Raw genomic sequence first — 22,583 nt, 5'->3', positions numbered from 1 at the left:
TATTTGCTACCACAACTCTTCAGATTTACAATAAAATGCGCTTCATTTGTACTCATTCTGATATATTCTGAAACATCTACACAGTTCTTTTTTGTGTAAAAAACAAATCCTACACCCTCTCCTTTTACATGGATACGCAGCAGGATTGTGGAATAAATTCTCCCACTTTAAAGTCAGAGAAAGAAAAGTAGACACCATGCTCCATCGGAAGAGAGAGTTTGCCATTTGACCTCTGTCTTTGAATGTACAGCCAATGCAAAAAGATGAGAACAACATTAAAAGGCCTGTTTAGAGAAAGTGAGTTTGTGGAAGAATACAGTAAACAAGTTTTAGGCCATGGGAGGGATGAACTCAAGCTGGACAGCCTAAAGTAAATAAAGTCAGCAACTATTAAGCCAGAAAATAAGGGTAACAATCCACAAAACCAATGGTAAGCAACTGGTGGAATGCATGCCTAGGTCAGCTTTCTGAATGTCCCCAAAATGTAAATAAAAAAGCTTCAAGCCTAAAAAGGGGGAAGAGGAGATCAGCCAACCATTTAAATGAGAGAACACTTGATTATCCTCCTTGGGAAGAAAAGCTACCTCTGGAGCTTTGTAAGCCTTACAAAGGAGAAGGGGGCTGAAGAAAGGGCCATGAGTTGAAAAATGAACCAGCTCCACTGAAAACCAAAATGACCTACAACACTGCCATTGATCAGGAAAGTGAAGCCAGGCATAGCAGAATTTGATGATGCCCCAAAGTGTTCTCATGTTCAGTGAAATGGAATAATTCTCTGTAAGACTGTCCCACTGAAGAGGAATTTGCAGACTTGTTACAATTTGATAAAATGTCTGTGCTCGCCTAAAAGCAAAGGACCAAAACAAGCCAGGAATATATTACTACAATTCCTCACCCTGTGGAAACCAACTAACTCTGGTAGTTATGCCACACTCTCTGCCACTGACATGGCATTGGGAAAGAGGGTTTTGACAAAAACCAAGGTTCACAAGGATCTATGGAGAGGTCAATAGTGCATCCCTTCATAATTGTACCCCGATCCAAGGAGTTCCCCACCTTGTCCATTCCCGTCTGTTGCCCTAAATGCAAACTTGTTTTCCACCAGAACATCATTTATCATCGCCTAAAGCTGTGACGTAGTTATTCCTTGATGAGCGGTAATTAGTACAGAACTTTGTCTTCAGAAAATATTGTACTAGGCTGTTGATGGGGATTGGTGGATTCAGATGCATGCAGGGGGTGTGGCGAAAGTTCTGACTCTATTTCGCGTTTTTGGAAAAATTTACCTGTGAAGTAAAGATAACCAGCCAGCCTTGACTTACAAGCATTATCTGGTTTAGTAACACTTTATCATGTTACCCAATAGAAAACATCAGGCTTTTATGGTTTTCTAACCAGGGCTCAAATGGTTGCCATAAAGGGCTTACTCCAACCATGGAAGTTGAAAGACATGCCAAGTGGGGATTTTTTGTTGCAAGATATACATATATATATATTTGCCTTTAAAAAGTGATGAATCGTCGGTCCAGCAATGTATATAATAGCATATGAAGGTATTTTGGATCATTTTATATTTACATACGACATCTTCTGTTCTGTTCATTTGTCTGTTCTACTGTCTGATCTTTCTTTCTTTCTTTCTTGCTTTCCCTTTTTTGTATTTTGTTCTGTGCCTCGGTGTTGGCAGTGTGAGAATGTGGGGGGCTGTATTTTACAAAAATGTTACAAATTAATCTCTGTGATTGACTGCTTAGATGTTGCCGTTCATACAATACTTGATATGCTCGGTATACCAGCCGCGATCAGTAGTAGGAGTTCCTGCAGGGCGGTGACATGGGGAGGGGGAGGGGCAGGGTGGGGGGTAGTAATGTACGGATTACGGAGTTTAACAAGTAAGTAAACATATAAATAAATAAAACGAATTTAGTTGCGTGCACTGCATCACCAAATACAATGCAGTGCGCGAAACAAAATTCGCCCTCCCCACGTCACCGCCCTGCAGGCCCTCCTACTACCGACCGCGGCTGCGATATACTAATTAGAATTGCTCTTCTGGACTGAACATTGTATCACAAATCAAGCATTAAGAAAGAGCTCAGCAGGAATCCGGTGATTAACTTTGGTAAGGCGAAGAGGTCCATTCACTCTTCCCCATGCATAATGGTGGAAAAGATCAACTGGTAGTTCTTTAGGAGATATTTGGAATCATGGGGTACAAAAGAAACAACCCGAAGGGAAAAGTTGTATGTGATAGTAGTTACTTCAGCCATGCAATCCATTGGATTTACTGTTAGAGCATCCTCAGTCCCCAATGCACATGACTGCCCAAAGCTTTCCAGGAAAGGTCTACCTTTGAGAAAGACCAGGTCCAGCAAACAAAACCAGGAAAATCTGATGCTCTACATCTTTCCACTACTTTTTGAAAGGATGAGGGGCCAAAAATCTAGAGTGGTGGTTACTCCCGATGCAATGCGCCAGGGCGGCATGGGTGGGGGACATAAATGCTTTAAAAATATATATATTTCAAAACAAATTTGCAACTTACCTGACGCTGCATCCGCTCCCTCTTCTCCCTTTATCGATCCTCGACTGTTGCACACTGTGCAGGCTTCCATAAGCCAAACCCAGTGCTTCTCTCATGCTGGGAAAGGTCTGAGCAGCCTAGTTTGCCACTCAGACAGTGCCTGGGAGCCTGTGGCTTTTCTCCACCTGGCTGTGGAACACAGCCGGGCGGAGAAACGCTAAGTGCGCATGTCAGTTTGGCTGGCCTAAAATGGCATGCCAAACTGTCATGCGCACTTAGTAGTGCCCACAACTCCTCCTCCTGAAGCTCAGGAGAATGGCCTGGCCCCACCCCATGATTCAGCTACCCAGCAGAGGCAACTGTGAAAAAGAAAATGAGAATAAAATAATTGCATTATCATTTAATTTTTTTCTGTTGACTCTGTTGGGTATTAGCAGTGGGGCGATGCTCCTCCGCTGTAGCAGGAGAGCCGCCCCTGGAAAACGTAGTGGCTAGAAAATCACCATCCTCCGCTTTTGTCTCAAAGGGCTGCAACCCACGCATTCTCTGACCTCAGGCGGACAGAATCCTCCTCAGGGAACAGAGCAGGACTTCATCTTCTAGCTTGGCAGTTTCTGTAGAGAAATGGAAAGGATGTAATTCTAATGTGCAGGGAGCGCTTTGTCGGGTCTTTTCGGGTTTTTAGGGTGCTGCTCGTGAAAGTCCAAGCAATAAAGGACACATTGTTATACACTTGAGCGGTAGTAAGGATTGTGTATTGAAGTTTGGGTGACACACTACCCAGAGAAGTAGCTCTTATGTACTTGTCCTGTACGGAAAAAGTGGTGAAACTAGCTTAATTTGGCCTGATGTGTATTCCAACCTCAAGCCAGACATCTAAATAATATTTTATTTCGTTATACAGAATGATGGCATGGGTTCAGGTGTGGTGGAGGCGATTCTGGTCCGCATGGGTTGGTTATCAAATTTTTGGAGAGCGGAGTATGTATTTTCTCAAGATGGGTCTGGGCATCTCACCTCACGAGCTACAGCTAAAGTTACACCCCCATTTTGTATGCTGCAGTTAAACATGCAGTCTCCCCTTAGCCCGGCAATAGAGGCTATTCCCTTGGGATCATGGTGACCATTTGATGCCAATGACTTGGTGCATAAAGACAGATCTGTCACTTGGGTGGACTCTAGTCTTAGAATTTGCCAACTGCGAATCAAATGGGGGCAATAGCGGTCGGTGATGGGAGTAGCTGCCGGGCGGTGACATGGGGAGGGGGAGGGGCAGGGTGGGGGGTAGTAATCTATGGATTACAGAGGATTACAGGTAAGTAAACATATAAATAAGTAAAATGAATTTCGTTGTGTGTACTGCATCGCATTTGGGGATGCAGTGCGCGCAACGAAATTTGTTTTATTTAATTATATGTTTACTTACCTGTAATCCTCCGTAATCCATAGATTACTACCCCTCCCCCTCCCCACCTCACCGCCTGGTAGCTACTCCCACCACTGACCGCTACTGAATGGGGGGAATTCTATAGCAAAACAAAATGGCAGAGAGCGGTAGTTGCCACACAAAATCTCTGGATATTCACACATACAAGGAAAACAGACTCTCCTATGTCAAATTCAAGTGGCCCCTGCACTAGGCCTGATCCTCTTATCACCAAAACTTAATTTGCATCGGTGTTTGCCAGTGCCCGACACTAAATTCTTAGCACCAGAACTTTTTAATGACGCTCCACCAGATGGTGGCAAAGTCTGCCAATTTTCATCCCTTTTTGCTGTTAGTTTAGTAATTTACTATACAATAAAACAATATTAGCACCAGGGGCCTGCTTTGTGATCTTTTGGGTCCTGTAACCTATGTTTTTTTACAAATTAAGCATTGCTGACCACCTTAGTGTGTGATAAGAAGAATGGAATCATGAACAGATAAAGGGCAGGTCTGTAAGAACTACATAGCGCTCTCCACTACAGGTACGCCCTTATTCCAAATGATAGATAGTAGGAGAATTCAAGAACCCAACTATGTTCATCCCCTGTCTGAAAAGGGACATTCCACCTTACGCAGCGTGACTGGGAGGGAGTGGACCAAGGTTGGGAGGGTTTCTGTCTGTCCTTTCAACTTCCCATAGAAATGTTAATATATGTCGGCCAAGCTGGTTCTGTCAACCTTTACTCACATGCTAGGTGAGCAGAGGCGAGGGCACAATCTCCCCGGTGAATTCTTGATCACGAGGCTTGTCTTAAAGGAACCCATATATTTTGATCTCAACGGGAGTCTAGCGCCAGTAAACAAATGTGTTTTGTTTTTGAGACATCTGGAGGCAGCCTATCAAAGATATAGGTTGATTTGCTCATTTTTTCCTGAAGTGTAATTCTTGAAAACCACTCATTGGTAGAACCAGGTGCTGATCCTAGCTTCCAGGACATATAGCTGAAAATCAGGTTTCTTCTGATGTAGGATGGGGGGGACCACAATGGAACAAGCTCAAAGGAATCCTTCCTGTGTAGAGACATGGCGAGGTGCACGGGGTGGTAGGGGCTTCTTTCAAAGGTGACACTCCAGTGAAGAACTGTATCAACCTAGTTCTAATATCTTATGACCTAATGTAACCAGCAGTATGTGAAATTGTCTTTTATCTAAAAGAAAAATGTTTAACTCCACAATTTTGCCAACATTCAGTTGCGTAGTGAAACATGGTTTGCTGGTATGTTGTGTGACAATTTTTTAGGCAACTACTCACCTTGCATAAAAAAACAATCGTGTGACATCCCAGCAGGAGACTAGTTTGAATAGATATTGTCTCTCAGTAGGACATTTTCTGTGCAAACCTGTCTCCCGCTGATTTCACCCAAGGCGAGATGCGTGCTTATGAAGAAAGTTACTTGGAATCACATAATGTAAAATTTTGGGAAATATGTTTTTACGATTCGATGATCATTGAGCAGCAAGGTATATTGAATCAAGGTGCAATGGGATTTATTTTCCTAAACTAGGTCTTACAAGTCGCCACTCTCCCCAGATCTAGAGCTCTACGTCCAGCATTCTTGGATGATGCAGATGAAATGAGCAAGGATTTGGTTCTTCCCTTTATAACATGTGATTGCTCTCCCATTTAGCCTGTTCTAATCTTGCATTTATTGTCATGTATTTTCCTCCTCTGAAATGCAGCTGATTGAGCTGTATGTGTTTGTTCTTCCTTGCACAGCTCCACCTGGCTCCATATCAGTCATCGCCGCAGAGTCGCCCGCCCCCTTCAGCAGGTACCAGGCGCAGAACTTTACGTTGGTGTGCATCATCTCAGGAGGGAAGCCAGCTCCCATGGTGAGTGTCCTGAGCACCCCGTGTTGAATTTTTGGTGCACTGCAACATTGAAGAGAGTTAATGATGATAATGGAGAGCATTGAGTGAATGGTGAGATCCAAGAGGGAGCCTCAATACTGCAGAGTGAGTGGTGAATGTTCCATTGTCAGTAGCACCGTGCTAACAGGGAGGCCTTGGTGAACTGCAACTTTGGGGAGATCCAATGTTCCTTATAGGGAGGCTCCTTCGAATTATTAGTTCCAACACTGAGTATCAATAGTGATGCGTGAGTAGTGAATCCTCCATCCTCTGTATCAATAGCACCGGCCCAATGTTGAGGACACTTTTGGTGAGTTGGGTTTTTGATGCACTACTACATGGGGAAGACCCAATCATGCATATGGGATTCAAGGGTGAGTGTCAATGGTGCCAGATGAGTGGTGAATCCTCCATTAGCAGTTTCACTAGCACTATGCTAATGGTGAAGCCCATTGGAGAATATCTGGTGCACAATGGGGAGAGACAGTGGGTTACATGGGGCCCTCGTGTGAACGAAGAGGTCCAACAGTGCATACCAATGGTGCTGAGTAAGTAGTGAAGCGTCCATTTTCAGTATCAGTTGCGCAGGGCAAAAGGTGAGGCCCCATTGTCAGTGTCCAGGGCACCACGACATCGGGCGACCCAATAGAGCTTATCGGAAGCCTTATGTGAATGATTAGGCGAAGCAGTAGTGCTTGTAAGTGGTGAATCCTCCATTGTCCGTGTCAATAACACCATGCCAGCAGTGAGTCGTCATACTGATTTTCCAGATCTCTTGTGAATGGTGATCCACCATGGTGAATTGCTCAACATTCTTACGAAAGGTTAGGCCATTTGTGAGCTTCCAGGAAACAATGCAAATGTGGAAACCCTTGGGTGAGTGTTCCCAGCCCTGTGCAAACAGTGAGGTCTCATGGTGAGTGTCTAGAGCAGCATACACATGGTGACACCTCTATGAAGGGTATCAGATGGTCTGTAAGGTCTGGTGTCCCTTATTAGTACTATGATCTCGTATTGAATATAATATTGAGAGGTGCCTGGAATACATAGTATTTAGTGAGGCACTCATGGTGTATGTCTGTAACTATGTGTGCTTGATTAGGCATCCCTGGTGAGCGCCTTATGAGATTTCTGGTGCCACGTGTTATGGGCCTAAAGCACCACGAAATTGGTACAACGTGCTGGAAGTCTATGCGCTCTTGTTGATGCACCATGGCGAAAGTGCACAGCACTGTTCAGTTGTTGAAACCCCTCTGCTGAGTATCCACAGTAACATGAGATTGTTGATGCCCACATAGCCAGTATTCAGAGCGCCCTGCGAATAGGAAGGTGCACATGGTGAGTGTCTGTAGCACCATGCGGCTCGTTAATCATCCTTAATGAGTGTCTGGAGAACAATGAAATTATGAGAATAGTATTGTGAGTTTCTGAGGACAGCTGAAGGAGAGTCCCCATGTGAGTGACTTGATCCCTGTGTGAGTGGTGTCCACAGTATCGTGCAAATTATGGTTTCTCCTGAGTGCATTTCTGGAGCCAGTGCAATTGCAGAGGCATTGTGTTGCATCAGTGGAGCAGAGTGTAAATGGGGATCCTTCCCTAATCAGTGCCCAGAGCATAATCCGATTTGTGATCCCTCTCTAGTGAGTGCCCAGAGCATAGCGCGATTGGTAAATATTCCTTAATGAGAGACAAGAGCATAGTGCAATCGGTGCTCTCTCCATAGTCAGTGGCAGTAAAATGTTGCAACAGGAGAGGCCATGTGGTGTGTACAATAGGTGAGACCTCTTTAGTGAGTGTCCAGAGCAATGTGTGATAAGCTCCAGAGGCCTCTCTGCAATTGGACCTACTTGAGCCCTTCCTGATGCTTATCCAGTTGTATAGTTGCACAGGTACTCACCAAGGATGCTTACTACATGTCTATCTTTTCAAATGCAATGCACCCTAGCCTAGGGGCTGCTTAAGGCCTACCTTATGGGGTGACATATGTATTAAAAGGGACTATTTAGGCCTGGCAAAAGGTTTATTATGCCAGGTCAAAATGCCAGTGTAAAAAGGCACAGACAGGCTGCACACACAGGCTGTAATGGAAGGCCTGATGCATGTTTAATTGGCGTCTGATGTGGGTGGTACAATAAGTGCTGCAGGCCCACTAATAGCATTAAATTCACAGGCCCTAGGTACATGTAGTACCACTTTACTAGTTACTTACAAGTAAATTGAATGTCCCAATTTGGTGCTAACCAATTTTGCCATGTTTAAAGGAAAAAGCACAAGAATGTTTGCACTGGTTAGCAGCGGTAAAGTGCTTTAAGTCCTAAAAGGAAACAAAAATGGGTTCAGAAGACAGGAGGGGTTAAGGTAAAAAGTCTGAGGGCGACCGGGCGGAGAGGGCCAGATCCAAAAGAGAGCCATCCATGTAAAGTATTCAGAGCACAATACGGTTAGTGAGCACACCATAGTGAATGTTAAGTGTTGTTCACACCACTATGGTGAGTGTCCTAAACACTGTATGGTGGTAAGCCCTCTATAGGGAATGTCGGGAGGGTTGACAACACGGTTACTCCTCTCTGTAAGAAAATGGGCATAATTGTAGCTGTCATCACTCATACTGGTGCATTTTGGCCTGAGCACAATCATAGACGGCATCACGTACACCGGTAGACTTGAACATAGGCACTAGAGTTGCAAACATCCTGGTTGGATTTGAGCATGGGCACATGCGTAGCAGCCAACCTCCGGATGGCTGCATTTGTTGATAATCGCAAGCCAAGAATAACGGGAACCCTCCTTGCAAATACATTTGATCTTGGGCACTAGCCAAGCAGGCAATCTTGAGACGATTCTATAGGAGTATGGGTACAAGTGTAGAGCGCATGAAAATGTGGATATGAAAGAAGAAAACAGAGAGACAACTGGTGTTAGCTGCAAAGGTATTTGTAGGTCACTACCACAAAATATGAAAGAGGAGAGAACGAGTCTATTTTACAGCCACATAATGGAATGTATGTGAAGATGAGTAGGCAGATAATTTTTTACATCTCCATAAACCTCTCTCTGGTGATCGAGGGATTAGGGGCCATCTGAGGTAAACCATCTGACCTTTCGCTCTGTTTAGAGTGGGTGGTCAGATCCATTTTGTTTTACTCCCCAGCTTAGTTAGCCCCACACCATGGGAGGCAAATCCCATGGTGTGGGGGTCATTCGTTAATTTATTTCCACAAACAGACATTAGCTTTGGTGAGTTTTTTCCAAAAAAGAAAAAACTTTGGAAATGTTTGACAGCTGGCCGTCATGTTTGATGGAGCTGTCCTTCAAACTTTTCCTATTTTGACAGGAACCACTTTGATACCAATTCCTGTCACTGATGGAGATGTCCACAGGGACGGCAGACGACTAAATTTGAGGGGGACTAAAGCCATGGTGGCTGATGAAAAGTCCTCCACTGCCCTGCCTTCCTTTACTTTGTCCGCCAAACCCTAAATCAAGCCCTAAATTGCTTATGCCTGATTTCTGGCAAAGTCTTGCAGGTCATGTGAAGTTGTCCTCTGCATCTTGACAGGTAGAACCACGTAAGTTATATTGCAGAAATCCAAATGTGACATAATGACTTCAAGATCTAGCGCAGGGGGCTCCAACGTTGGTCTAGGAAGATCAGATTGTAAAAACAGGTCAGGGACAACCAATATTTGCCCGGCGGTATCGCCTCTTTAACCCACAAAATATTAATCAATGAAGAGGCAGGCGCTGGAGACTGGAAGGCAGGAAACAAGGTTTATTCTCTCCGGAGGAGAACACATCAGTTCGGACAGCCAGTATCGTCACGAGGTGCTCTAACCGCATCTCTGAGGCCTGGCCTCTTATACACAGGTTTATGAATTTTATTGCAGGTAACACATTCTTGCAATGCTTTGAAGTATGAAAGGACATCCTCGGAATCTCCCCTTCAGGCCCGTTCCCACACACATTTACAGTTGAAGTCTCCACCCCGGTCACAATAGGTGATGATTATCACGCAGCTGGACATTCCGCCGATTCACGGAATGTGTGGGGTTGATCGGATATCATAGGGTGGGGGCTTTGATCAATTCGAGGGTCCTTTAATGAGGGAAGCTTCCTACTGTACGGGGGGGCAATAAACAGTATCCGCAGGGCCAGGTGGCGGCCTGGGAACGAGGAAGACAAACGGGCACGCAGGAAAGGGGGTTTGTATCAAAGGGCCTGGGACCATGAAAGGAATGAAGGGAGGTGTTGCGCTGGGAACAGGATGGGGTTCCGAGGCAGAGCTGCGCTGAAGAGGGGTTTATGACCCAAGGCATGTGAGAGCGGGGGGGGGTGGCCAGTGCGTGGGGGCTTGTGAGGGCGAAGGGCTGTGCTGGGGGCCAGTGGTGTGCAGAGGGTGGTTCTGATCGAGGCACCTAAAATGGCGGGTGCGTATGACAAAAAGTGTGGCATCAGGGGAAAAGGCAAGATGGCGCAGATAATGTTTACCAAACCGTACTAATTTTCCACAGTCCTCCCTTTAACATTCCCAAGACATCTTGCTGGCCTATTTCCTATCCATGTCTACTGCGGCGGTCATAAGCAAAGAAGTAGGAACCCAGGTGAAGGAGCTATAAACATTACATTTAAAATCTTTCATCTTAGGAGGCGGGCCTATCGATAAGCTCGTTTGCAGGAAAGTCATAGTAATGCAATGTCGGGCAAAAATGATTCTGTAGTGAGAGCGTTGGGTACATTTCATAGATGCTTATAGTCATTCGGAATATGGACTGATAGGTCATTACATATGTAAGTTCTTTTCGTATTCGGTTGGAGCATAATCAATACAATGGTGGCTGGGAGAGAAATGAGACGTAGTAAAATGATAATCAGGGGTGTCATTGTTCGAAGGGGAAGTCCTATTGTCATGGACCATTATTAGTGAGTTCTCAGCATTCTTTGTCGTCTTCTGTTGGCACTGTGGAGCACCGGCGGTGGAGCTATGTGTCCAGCTCTATTCTAGGTCCCGCGTTGCAGGGCATGACCTTTTCCTCGCTTTCCTGGTCAAAAAGGTCCTTTTCGCCCTGTGTCCTTTCGAGTCGATTGTCAAAGAGTTCAGGTGGAAGAAGGGGGTGGGTGAGTAGTCCTTAGGGTAGGTCGGAGGAAAAGGGGATGGAGCAGGGCCAGATCGGGAACAGACCAGGGGGACGGAGAATTTTAGGTAGGCGGGCCCATGACCGAGTTCAGAGAGCGAGGATTTTTCGGCACATGTTGATCATCGAGCAGGGGCATCAGGTCGGCCCTTTCGGAAACAGTGCCTCGTCCTGCGACTCCTTACTGTTGCGGTCTCTCCTTGGCCAATGTCGCAGATGTTCCACGATCTGTAGTCAGGCCACGTGCTCCCACATCCGGTCTCTCTCTCCTCCGACAGTGGTACCCTTAAATGAGTTTGAAAAGACAGTCTTTAGAGAATTGGCAGAGGAAGGTAATCACATAAGTCTATTTCCCTCCCAGCTCCAAGCAACTGAGAAACATCCGTTACATTGGGGTGTACAACCAACATATAAATAATTGATGATGGGCTTGCTGGATTTCCTATAACTTTCCTTCGTAACTATTTCTTTGGTGTTTGTTGGTGTTACATTCATTGTCGTGGTACGAGATCTGGTACCTATTCATTGCATTTTGTTTATTACAGTCACGTCAGTTCTTCTGGCAGAGACCCACTTTCATAGTACGAGCCTTACAAAGTTATACCGTTCTCCAGGGCTTTATATTTTTACGAAAAAGTGCAACGTGCTATCACCATGGTCTGATAGGTATCTTTCTGAGGAACGAACATAGGCTAAACAATTTTCCATTCTATCAATGCATCCTACCTTTCAGCTAAAAATTTTACTTTCAACAGGGTTTATTGCAACAATTTCTTCATTTCGGTCTAATCTTGACTTTGCGAACATCATTCTAATTTCTACATAGTCTCTTACAACCTGACTACTTTATTAAAAAACCGGGGGCTTGCGATAACTATCCGACTCATTCCTTGGGGTGACCGGGGTCTTATGGAAAACAACTAGGAACATAGCAAACTGGGGTGAGGGACTATCGTCTTGCTTTGTGTCATGAGGGCGTTATCTAGCAAAAGGCCACAGTTGAGTTGGTAAGCGTTCAGTGACATTTCTCGAATTCTAAACTCTGTAGCTTGCTCATCAACAAATCATTTCTAGGAACAACGGCTGGCCTGTGTTAGTTGCAAGTCGACCCATCTCTTACAACCGGGGGTGAGGGACATTTATTTAAACTCTCGTCCGGGGCAGCTGAGACAAAACTGGGGCGTTCTGGGAAGATGGGGATGTTTCGATCACTTTTACTGTTTGGGTATTGAGACACTTCGGGACGGGGGGGTCGCGTTATCTGAGGCATTTTTTTTATCATAGAAGCCACTGACATGTAGTTCCCTTATTACGGGTCAGATTAGGGAACCTCAGTCGTCTTACCTGTCCTTTCCCTTTTGGCCAATTCTAGGTTTCATCGATATTTAGCAGAAAGGAGAGGTAGTGACACGGCATCAAGGTGATTTTATTTATGACAAATTTTGTGCAAATACTTGCGGTATTTGGAGCCAATTGGGTGGTGCACCAGGTGTGGCGGTTTGCCAATTAGGTGATAGTCGTTCGGAAGAGTGAGAGTGTGGAGGAGAGAGAGAGAGAGAGAGAGAGAGAGAGAGAGAGAGAGAGAGAGAGAGAGAGAGAGAGAGAGAGAGAGAGAGAGAGAGAGAGATGTGCAACAATAGGCTAAATAGTACACGTGCAACATGGGGAGTGGCCGTGTATTAAGATAGGCTATTCAGCGCATTGCACAACATGAGACATTACGGGTCTGTGTTAGAATTTCGAAAGCATGCAGTTTGGGACGGACGAGCATTAGGCCGGGTACAGGGGACATGCATTGAGTAAAAGGCACCATTGTGTCGCACTTCTCGCACTCTCGGTCCTTTGACTAGTTAAGTCAACGCTTCAGTCGCATAAAAACATTTTCTCATAGTTTCAGACATACGTGACATGTGCCCATTCACGCAACACGGATTAGGGGTGATCGTGTTTCATCATATCATACAACTTATTGGCTCTTTCGTTACAAGAGCAGTTTGTGGGTGTGCTTAGGTGCCACCTTGCAGCGTTAGTCCGCTTCATGTAACAGACATGGCGAGGCTTCAGATCTTCACCATACCTCAGTCGTGATTCCAATGTAACCTGTAGAGGGAGGAAAAGAGGGGAAGGGAGGGGGACAACATTCGAGCATATCAAATGCATGGGCACGAAAGTCCTTTACTTACCACATACTCGTCTTATCTCCTCGGGATAGAATCCCTGGGGTCTTGGTTTCTGAAGCCAGGGGGGGAAGTGTGTCCTTATAGGCCGTGTGTAGGGAAACGTTAAAAATCAGAGGCACTTAGTGCGAGGTATCTAGTTTGTAGATGTATCTAGCTATCGGGGTCCTTAAATCTTTTCCAACGCTGTGATGTTCTAAGGCATATCAGCTCTTCGGCCAACTCTGTTCCCTAGTACCTTTGAGTGCCGTACCTTCATAACATTCTATCATTTACACCGCTTCACTTTACCCGTCCTCAGAAGTCGAGGTCCTTCTCCATGCGTTAGTTCCTGAGCCAGTCGCATACTTGGAGGCAGAGTATCGTGTCTTAGAGTCGATCCTCCATCCGGGGCTGAGCAACCATCTTCTAATAACCTTAAAAAGAGAACAAAGCAGGGTGCACAGAAAAACTCTCCCGCTGATCCCACATTTTTTTTAAAAAAAGCATGCAATACCTGTTCATAGTTTGGAAAACCTTTATTTGCACAATCGTTCAGCATGTAGATATGAGAGTGCAATCGTATTTGGCCGGACACGGCGATGGCTGAAGCACGTACAGTAAGGGGGGGGCTATTTTGCAGCATTAAAAACATTAAAAAGGGTTTATTTAGTCATTTGCAGGAAACTAAAAAGGTCTATCAATAGGTGAGGGATCAAGGGGCATTCATTTCATAATTGGAAGCACAGTCAGACTAGTTGCAATCAAATTTCCTAAATGCATACCGTGGGCGTGTGTCACAAGCGAGGTTATGTATCAGTTACAATAATATCATAATAAATCGTACATTGAAACCAACATTTTTAACGGGGTCCTTTTACATATTCGTCGAGTGAACCCTCCCTCTTTTTCGTCAAGTGTACAAAGGATCATATACATATCTCAGAACATCAAGTCTTATTAGCTAAAAACACCACGAGGTGTTCGTAAGTTCTCATTGACACCGGCGCCATTTTGGGCGGGGCCGGGTTAGTCCGGAAGTAGCATCAGGGACAAAATGTTTCCCACAACCGGCGGTTGGACCAGAGTCCTTTTCGGCAGTTCAAAAAAACTCGTGCTAACAGAAGGGGTGGCTATGTCGTGGTTATTTCGTTAGCGAACAAGGCAGTTGTTCCTCATCGGAAGCCTGCAGGGGCCAAGGGCTCCGGGGACTTTTGTAGAATCTTCAAGGCTGTGGGGATGCTGTCGGAGGTGGGGGCTCGTGCCCCGGTGGGCAAGCGTCCGAGTTACACTGCTGGTCAGAGTTACTTTAGCGGCCTAGACCCGCCTTCCAGGGGGCCCAGACGCCATTTTGAGGCCCTGCAGCAGCCGCCCTTCGTCGAGTCTGCAAGAGTGGAAGAGACCTTTTGGGGTGAAAAAAATGGAACACCGTGCCGTAGGAGCAGGACATTCGGCTAGGGTGCAGCTGTGGCGCCCCCACCTGGGGGGGCGAGGGAGACTCGTTCGCGCCGCCTCCCTCTCCCAGTGCACCCCACGCCGCCCCTTCTCACGGGCATACATGATGGCCACCCCACATCCCGTGCTCCACAAGTACACTTGAGGGCCATCGTATGTCTTGTGCTGCGCAAGTATGGCCGGCGCCATCCCATGTCCTGTGCTGCGGAAGTATGGCCGCCGCCCGGCTGGAGGATTTCGGCGCCGGGCCGGGGCTGGGAAACCTCCTATCCGGGGAGGTGGGAGAGGCCCGTTCGCGTCGCCTCTCCCTCCCAGCCCACCCTGTACCAATTTCAGCGGAGGTATTTGTGATGGCCGGACCAGGAGATACGAGGGAGGGGGTCATCTGCATCCTCCCCCTCCCTACTCGTGGCCCAGGGGACGCCACCCCAGGAAGAGGTTGGGAAGGCCATTTCATGCCGGGCCCGTGGTGCCTCCTGGACATCCCACTGGCGATCTTTTCGATGGATGGCTGTCAGCAGGCTCCGCCCCACACGTGCTGTGTGTTTCACCTTCCGGATGGGCGTGACCGGTGACCTGTGGCATTTCGGGAACTTCCGGAGTGGGGGTAGGTATTTTGTTTGGACAGGCATGTCTGGGTAATGGGGGGTTGTCTATGCAGGCCTGTAATTGCTCCTTTTTTTTTTTTTTTTACAGAGTGGGGGGGCAGCAGAGAGTAATCAGTCCCATTGCACTCGAAGTTTGAGTTCATTAATGGAATGTATACTAATCTGTCCGAGACTACTCTGTGTATTGTTTCTGTAGGTTATCCGAAAAGGGTGGCTTTTTTTGTGTTGGGGAACAGTAGCGGTAGTACGGGGTTCGTCACCGGGTAACTTAGAGCTAGACTGGGTTTCCCGTCTTAGCGTTGTTCGATCTATGAGGACTCAAACATGTCGCTGAAATCGGTCTGGCGAAATCTGTGCCATCGGGCATAATCAAACGTGGTGGTTCTATCTGGCCTGTCCGTGTCAGTCTGCTTCATCTTTGTCTCACGCCTTTTCCCTTTCTGCCGGCCTGTTATTTCTGTCGGCCCTCTGCTATTACCCTTGTTCAGTAGAGTCGGGCATTGGGCTTTCCAGTGCCCGGAATATTTACAAAAAGCACATTGGTTTTGCCCTAAGTCTGGTCGTCCTGCGCGTAGTGTCGGGGGATTACTTTCGGGTCGTTGTGTCTTAGGGTTGTCCTGTCGATATATCCCTTTACACCGTTCCCTTCCTGCGTTTACTCCTTGGAACCGTGTCGCCGCTATCCCTTCCTTTTGCCTACCAGATGCTTGGAAGGTTGTCTGTCGCGTTTCTTTACCTACTCTGACTTCGTCTCTTTTCTTTCGTTGCATTGCTTCTTTGCGCCACATACCGAGACTGTCGAGCATAATAGGCGTTGTCTTATTACTACAAAGGGCTATTTCTAACGTTTCTATTTTATCAAGATCGAAGGATCCTATCAGTGGCCACTGTTTCTCTTGATTTTCTTTGGTATACTTGTGCCACAGCTTACTATAGGCTATGGTAACTAATCCATACTTTGTGAACATGTCTTTATTAGGGGTGCCTTCCAGCGGAGCTAGATGGTCCACCTCTAATAAACGGTCCGGGCTGAACCAACTACCAATCAGTGGGGAGAAGACAGACATGACGTCTCACAACGAGGACAAAAGTCAGCACTGCCTATCTTATCACTGCGTGCAAAGACTAGACAGAATATTTCTATTCTACGTTGTTTGCAGGCAGTGAATACCTCATGAACCAATATCGAACAGTCAATACTCGGTCAATCAAACACTCAGTGGGGAGAATAAGTAGGCCCGCAAAAGGTCTGCGTCCTCTACCCTTTCACTATCTGCAAAGAGGAACCTGTTCTTTCCTGTTTGCAGACAGAGAATCTCCAGAAAATAATCCGCGAACAGTAGTTCGGGGTCAAAAACAATTAATCAGTGTGGGAGAGGGAAATCTCCCGAGAACAATCCATGAACCGTAGTTCGAGTTCAAACAATCAATCAGTGGGGGAGAAAGATAGGCACGCTGGCTGCGTTACCTATCCTTCACTGTTTGCAAAGAGAGAGAGCCTGTTGTTTCTCCGTTTGCAGACAGTGAATCTCCAAACAAGTCAACAAAGAGTAATACTAGTATTTTCCGAACAATCAAACAATCGTTTCGCAATTCGTCGTGTTTACACGACCTTACCCGGACCGGATGGACAGTTTCTTGTCTTCCGAATCCAGCGCCCGATCGTCCTCTTTTCCTCGTATTCTTCGCGGCACTCCTGATGGTTCCCAGTCAGGACCGTAGATCACTCGAGAGAGGTCTGTTCGGAACCAGTGAAGTTCGGATGATCGGCTGCCAGACGAGGGTCTATTGGGCAGGAGCTCTCCCGATCGTTGCAGTCGTTCACTCTGTCGTCAGGACCTCTCCCACTGGATCCACGTGTCGCTGATGGGCCCCACGCTTGGGACGCCAATTGTAAAAACAGGTCAGGGACAACCAATATTTGCCCGGCGGTATCGCCTCTTTAACCCACAAAATATTAATCAATGAAGAGGCAGGCGCTGGAGACTGGAAGGCAGGAAACAAGGTTTATTCTCTCCGGAGGAGAACACATCAGTTCGGACAGCCAGTATCGTCACGAGGTGCTCTAACCGCATCTCTGAGGCCTGGCCTCTTATACACAGGTTTATGAATTTTATTGCAGGTAACACATTCTTGCAATGCTTTGAAGTATGAAAGGACATCCTCGGAATCTCCCCTTCAGGCCCGTTCCCACACACATTTACAGTTGAAGTCCCCACCCCGGTCACAATAGGTGATGATTATCACGCAGCTGGACATTCCGCCGATTCACGGAATGTGTGGGGTTGATCGGATATCATAGGGTGGGGGCTTTGATCAATTCGAGGGTCCTTTAATGGGGGAAGCTTCCTACTGTACGGGGGGGCAATAAACAGTATCCGCAGGGCCAGGTGGCGGCCTGGGAACGAGGAAGACAAACGGGCACGCAGGAAAGGGGGTTTGTATCAAAGGGCCTGGGACCATGAAAGGAATGAAGGGAGGAGTTGCGCTGGGAACAGGATGGGGTTCCGAGGCAGAGCTGCGCTGAAGAGGGGTTTATGACCCAAGGCATGTGAGAGCGGGGGGGGGTGGCCAGTGCGTGGGGGCTTGTGAGGGCGAAGGGCTGTGCTGGGGGCCAGTGGTGTGCAGAGGGTGGTTCTGATCGAGGCACCTAAAATGGCGGGTGCGTATGACAAAAAGTGTGGCATCAGGGGAAAAGGCAAGATGGCGCAGATAATGTTTACCAAACCGTACTAATTTTCCACAAGATGCACAGTCAAATACAATGTAAACAGGTCCAACTTATGTTCATAATTTATTTTACGTGAATACCATGGAATCTGCATGGATCCAGCCCTCCTGGACCCATGGTGGATGCATGTGGATAAATCAACCTTTTGAGAAGCGGTTGTTTGTTGGCGGAACTGGTGCACAGGTTGCAGACAGTGGAAGACAAATTTAGTGAATATTACTTCATGGACCACTTCTAACATTACAAAAGGTCGAACCCACACCAGAGGCACAACCCTGGACGCCATCATAGCCCATAAAGAAGCACTAAGTATTGAAAGCATTCTTCCAATTGACTGGCCAGACCACCACATCATTCTGTTCCACCTCAAACAAACAGAAAGGCCCCCATTCAGACTCACAAAACCGTAAAATGGTTCCTCAACATGAGCCTGATTCCGTTAGATGATCTAGAAGACAAAATGATGGCTCTGCTTATCCCACCAACTGGCAACCTCTCAACAGATGATTTGACGTCCCACTATAACTCTACAATGTTATCCAACCGTGACCAACTACCTCCCTGGAAATGTAAAAAAATTATAGACACTCCCTCCAGAGCCTGGTTCATTAAAGAGCTCAATGCAGAAAGAAGACAACTGAGAGCTGCTGATAGACTGTAGAGGTCATAAAAGAAAAAGCCACCTTCTTCTGAAAATCCCTAGACAAAGCAAAAAATTACCCTAAATAACTGTTTCGCATCATTAAACAATGTACCTCTAATCCTCCAAAACAAACCCCCCATATCTCCAAAGAACACTGCAACAATTTTGTGAGATTTTTCAATGACAAAAACACGAAGATCGATCTATCCCTGGATCACCAACCCCTATCATCCACTGGTAAACCCCGCCCTCAGTATGAAAGAAACCAACACAATGGCACCCTCTCACAACTCACAAGGGTCACCCCCCACCAGGAAGCAGATGGAAAAAACACCAACCCAGGACCTCCATTAACCCCTAATAGTTGGAAGACATTTAACTCTCTCTAGGAAGAAGACATTTAAAAAATTATCGTGAATTCCAAACCCTCCTCTCACCTAGCAGATCTTCTCGCAGCATCCATCCTTAGCAAAATCCTCAATCACGCCATAACCCCACTCTGTACAAAGAAAATCAATTGCTCCCTGAGCACCGTGTTGACGCCTGACTGCATCAAACTAGTACAGATCACTCCCTTGCTCAAAAAACCTGGTGTTGACCCAAACACCCTCATCAACTTTAGACCCATTTCCAACCTCTCCTTCTTTACCAAAATACTTGAGAAATGTGTTCTTTCTCAACTCAATCAACACATTGACTCCAACAATCTCCTTGACTCTCTACAGTATCAGGAAAGGATGCAGCACGGAAACTGCTCTACTGAACATAACCAATGATAGCCTGCTTCTAGAATCGCTCCAAAAAAGAATCGTAGCTGACAGTGTGGTCCTGAAATGCTTATCCTCCTAGCTCCCCAATCACTCCCAACTAATAAAAATTAACAACTCGTCCTCCGACATGTTCACCATTACCAGAGCTGTCCCCCAAGGCTCAGTACTCTCTCCTGCACTTCAATATTTACATGGAGCCCATCACATCCATTCTCAGACAGTAAAATACCCCCTACCACCTCTACACAGATGACACCCAGATCTACCTAGAAACAAGGTCACTAGAAGACCTTCGGAGAGTGAACCTCACTCTCAAAGAAATCCAAAACTGTCTCTAACTCAACGACCTGAAACTCATCCAAGATAAGACAGAAATCCTACTCAAATCCAACAATCTACAACTACCCAGGTCCAAGAATGGCTAAATACCAATGACGCTATGAACTGCAAACTGGCACTATCAAAATCCATCCAATCTTTGGGGATCTCTCTTGATGCACGCATGAGCCAACACATAAAGAACTCAGCTAAGTGCGCTTTCTATAATCTGAAAATCCTACACAAAATCAAACACTTCATTCCCCCCCAAACCATCTCAAAACAGCCACCCAAGTGGCTAGACTGGACGACGGGAATGCCACCCTCACCGCCAATGCAAAATCGCTCCCCCCCCCCCCTTTAAGAACTACACCAAATGCAGCAGAAAGAATGGTCACTGGAACAAACAAAATTACCTGATCTATCCCTCCTTGAAAAATCTTAAATGGCTGCCATCGAAACCCAATGCTGCTTCAAAACGACCTGCCTCTCCCACAAAGTCCTGCACACTGGGAAACCAACGTACCTGGCGTCCAAATTAGTTAAGGCTGCCTATACCAGAACTCTAGGGAGCACCAGCTCACTCATCCCGCCAAAGAAACGCAAACAAAAAGCCCTCTCACACTCCTTCTTGGGCAATGCCCCCAAAATCTAGAATTCCATCCCCATGCACATCAAAATGAACCCTTCCTTTGCGAGCTTCAAAAGACACCTAAAGGACCTTCTCCTCAACTAACACCTTAACCCCCCCCCAAACTCCAACACCTTGCCCTGATCCTGACCGTCTCCGCTTACAGTGGACTCTTTGTATACTACTGTTGTCCTGTCACCTTTCGAACTCTGTACCTATATATATATATATATATATATATATATATATATATATATATATATATTACCTACTGGCGGTCGCCAGTAGGTATATATAGTTAGGATTTTTTCTCTATGGATTTTTTGAAAATTCTATGTCTAATAACTTTGGCGTTTGTGGACGGAATTGGCTGAAATTTTCAGGAAAATGGCACATTTTGTTTCTGAGCAGCCCCTGGAAATTTGGGGGGGGGGTTCGTCAAGGGGGGGCCGAGAAAAAAGGGGGGTCCCAAAACGTGTTTTTAACATTGAGTTTTCCATAGGGCGGTTGGCCTCACTTTTAGGCCGAACGGCTGAATGGATTTCCACGAAACTTGGCAAAATTGTAGGGACTGGTAGCCCGATGTGCCTTTGCTAGGTCTCAATATATGTGCTTCAGTGGATTTTGAGAAATTAACGTTCAAAAAAAGATATATATCTGTAACAGCGGACCAGGCAGCGCTCCGGTTCGCGGACTTTACGCGTTACGGAGCTTTGTGAAGCGAAGCTGATTGGTTCTCCGGCGTCTGTAAACATTCCAAACAGTCCGTAGCGGCCGCCATCTTGTCTCTCGGTAGGATCGAGAGACAAGAGGAGGCCAAAGCGAAGGGGCAAATTACCATAAGGGGGCATAGTAGATCCTCCCTGACCCTCTAGGTTTGATGTGGAGGTTTTAAAAGGGCCCCGCGGGGCAAAAAAAAAAAAAATAATAATAATCGAACGGCTGAATGGATTTGCACGAAACTTGGCAAAATTGTAGGGACTGGTAGCCCGATGTGACTTTGCTAGGTCTCAATATATGTGCTTCAGTGGATTTTGAGAAATTAACGTTCAAAAAAAGATATATATCTGTAACAGCGCTCCGCTTCGCGTACTTTTCGCGTTACGGAGCTTTGCGAAGCTGATTGGTTCTCCGGCGTCTGTAAACATTGCAAACAGTCCGTAGCGGCCGCCATCTTGTCTCTCGGTAGGATCGAGAGACAAGAGGAGGCCAAAGCGAAGGGGCAAATGACCATAAGGGGGCATAGTAGATCCTCCTTGACCTCTTAGGTTTGATGTGGAGGTTTTAAAAGGGCCCCGCGGGGCAAAAAAAATAAAATAATAATAATCGAACGGCTGAATGGATTTGCACGAAACTTGGCAAAATTGTAGGGACTGGTAGCTCGATGTGCCTTTGCTAGGTCTCAATATATGTGCTTCAGTGGATTTTGAGAAATTAACGTTCAAAAACAAGATATATATCTGTAACAGCGCTCCGCTTCGCAGAGATAAAATTATCTCTGTATTACCTAGCTGTTGCTAACACCAGTTAGCGACCGCTAGTAGGAGATAGCGACCATCTTGGGCCCCACTTTGCATGTGAGTGATATTTATCACTAATGACATGCAAAGTGGGCATGCCAAGATGTTAGCGACTGGAAACAGTCGCTAACATCGCTATCTCCTATTACCAACTTTTGGAAATATTCGCGATAAGCGCGAATATCTCCAAAAGCTACCACCTGCCCTGAGCAGTTCTTAGCCATGTTATCCAATGGGAGGTGGATAACATGGCTAAGAGCATTAGCTCGGTAATGCATGAATATCGCTGAGTTTTCAGCGATATTAATGCATTGCGGTCGTTTTTTATCGTATTTGCGATAAACCTTGATAATAGCAAGGTTTATCTGCGATAATTTCTGACGATGCTTAGCGGTAAAAAATTCGTTGCTAAGCATCGTTAGGGATAAATATCGCTTAACTTTGGTAATATGCCCCAACGTCTGTTAACGTTCGATTCGAAGGAAATCAGGAAGTGTTGAAAAACATTGTCTGCGCCATCTTGCCTTTTTTCAAATGCCACACTTTTGTCGTGCACGGCAGTCATTTTAGATGCCTTGACCAGACCCACTCTCTGCACGCTGTCGATCCTTAGCATGGCTCCCCACCCTCGCAAGCATCTCCCCCAGGCAGTGGTCACCCCCGCTCTCTGTCTTATGCATGGGTAATAAACCACCCCCCATCTGCGCTGCTCTTCCCTGAGAATCACACCCTGTGCCCGCCCGACACCTCCCTTT

The 22,583-nt window shown here is 46.3% G+C and overlaps 1 protein-coding gene across 2 annotated transcripts in view; it reads left to right on the top strand.

Annotated features, from left to right (window-relative positions):
* The window catches only part of IGSF21 (immunoglobin superfamily member 21), a 1,341,695-nt gene that overhangs the window by 1,062,524 nt on the left and 256,588 nt on the right, over window positions 1-22,583 (top strand). For both annotated transcript variants that reach the window (XM_078641115.1, XM_078641114.1), the window contains exon 5: window positions 5,731-5,846. In XM_078641115.1, the coding sequence (XP_078497241.1) occupies window positions 5,731-5,846 (116 nt within the window). The remainder of the gene's footprint in view (window positions 1-5,730; window positions 5,847-22,583) is intronic.

This window comes from Lissotriton helveticus, chromosome 5_1 (genome assembly GCF_964261635.1).
Source record: "Lissotriton helveticus chromosome 5_1, aLisHel1.1, whole genome shotgun sequence".
NCBI lineage: Eukaryota > Metazoa > Chordata > Amphibia > Caudata > Salamandridae > Lissotriton > Lissotriton helveticus.
This window is presented reverse-complemented; position numbering and strand designations above follow the sequence as displayed.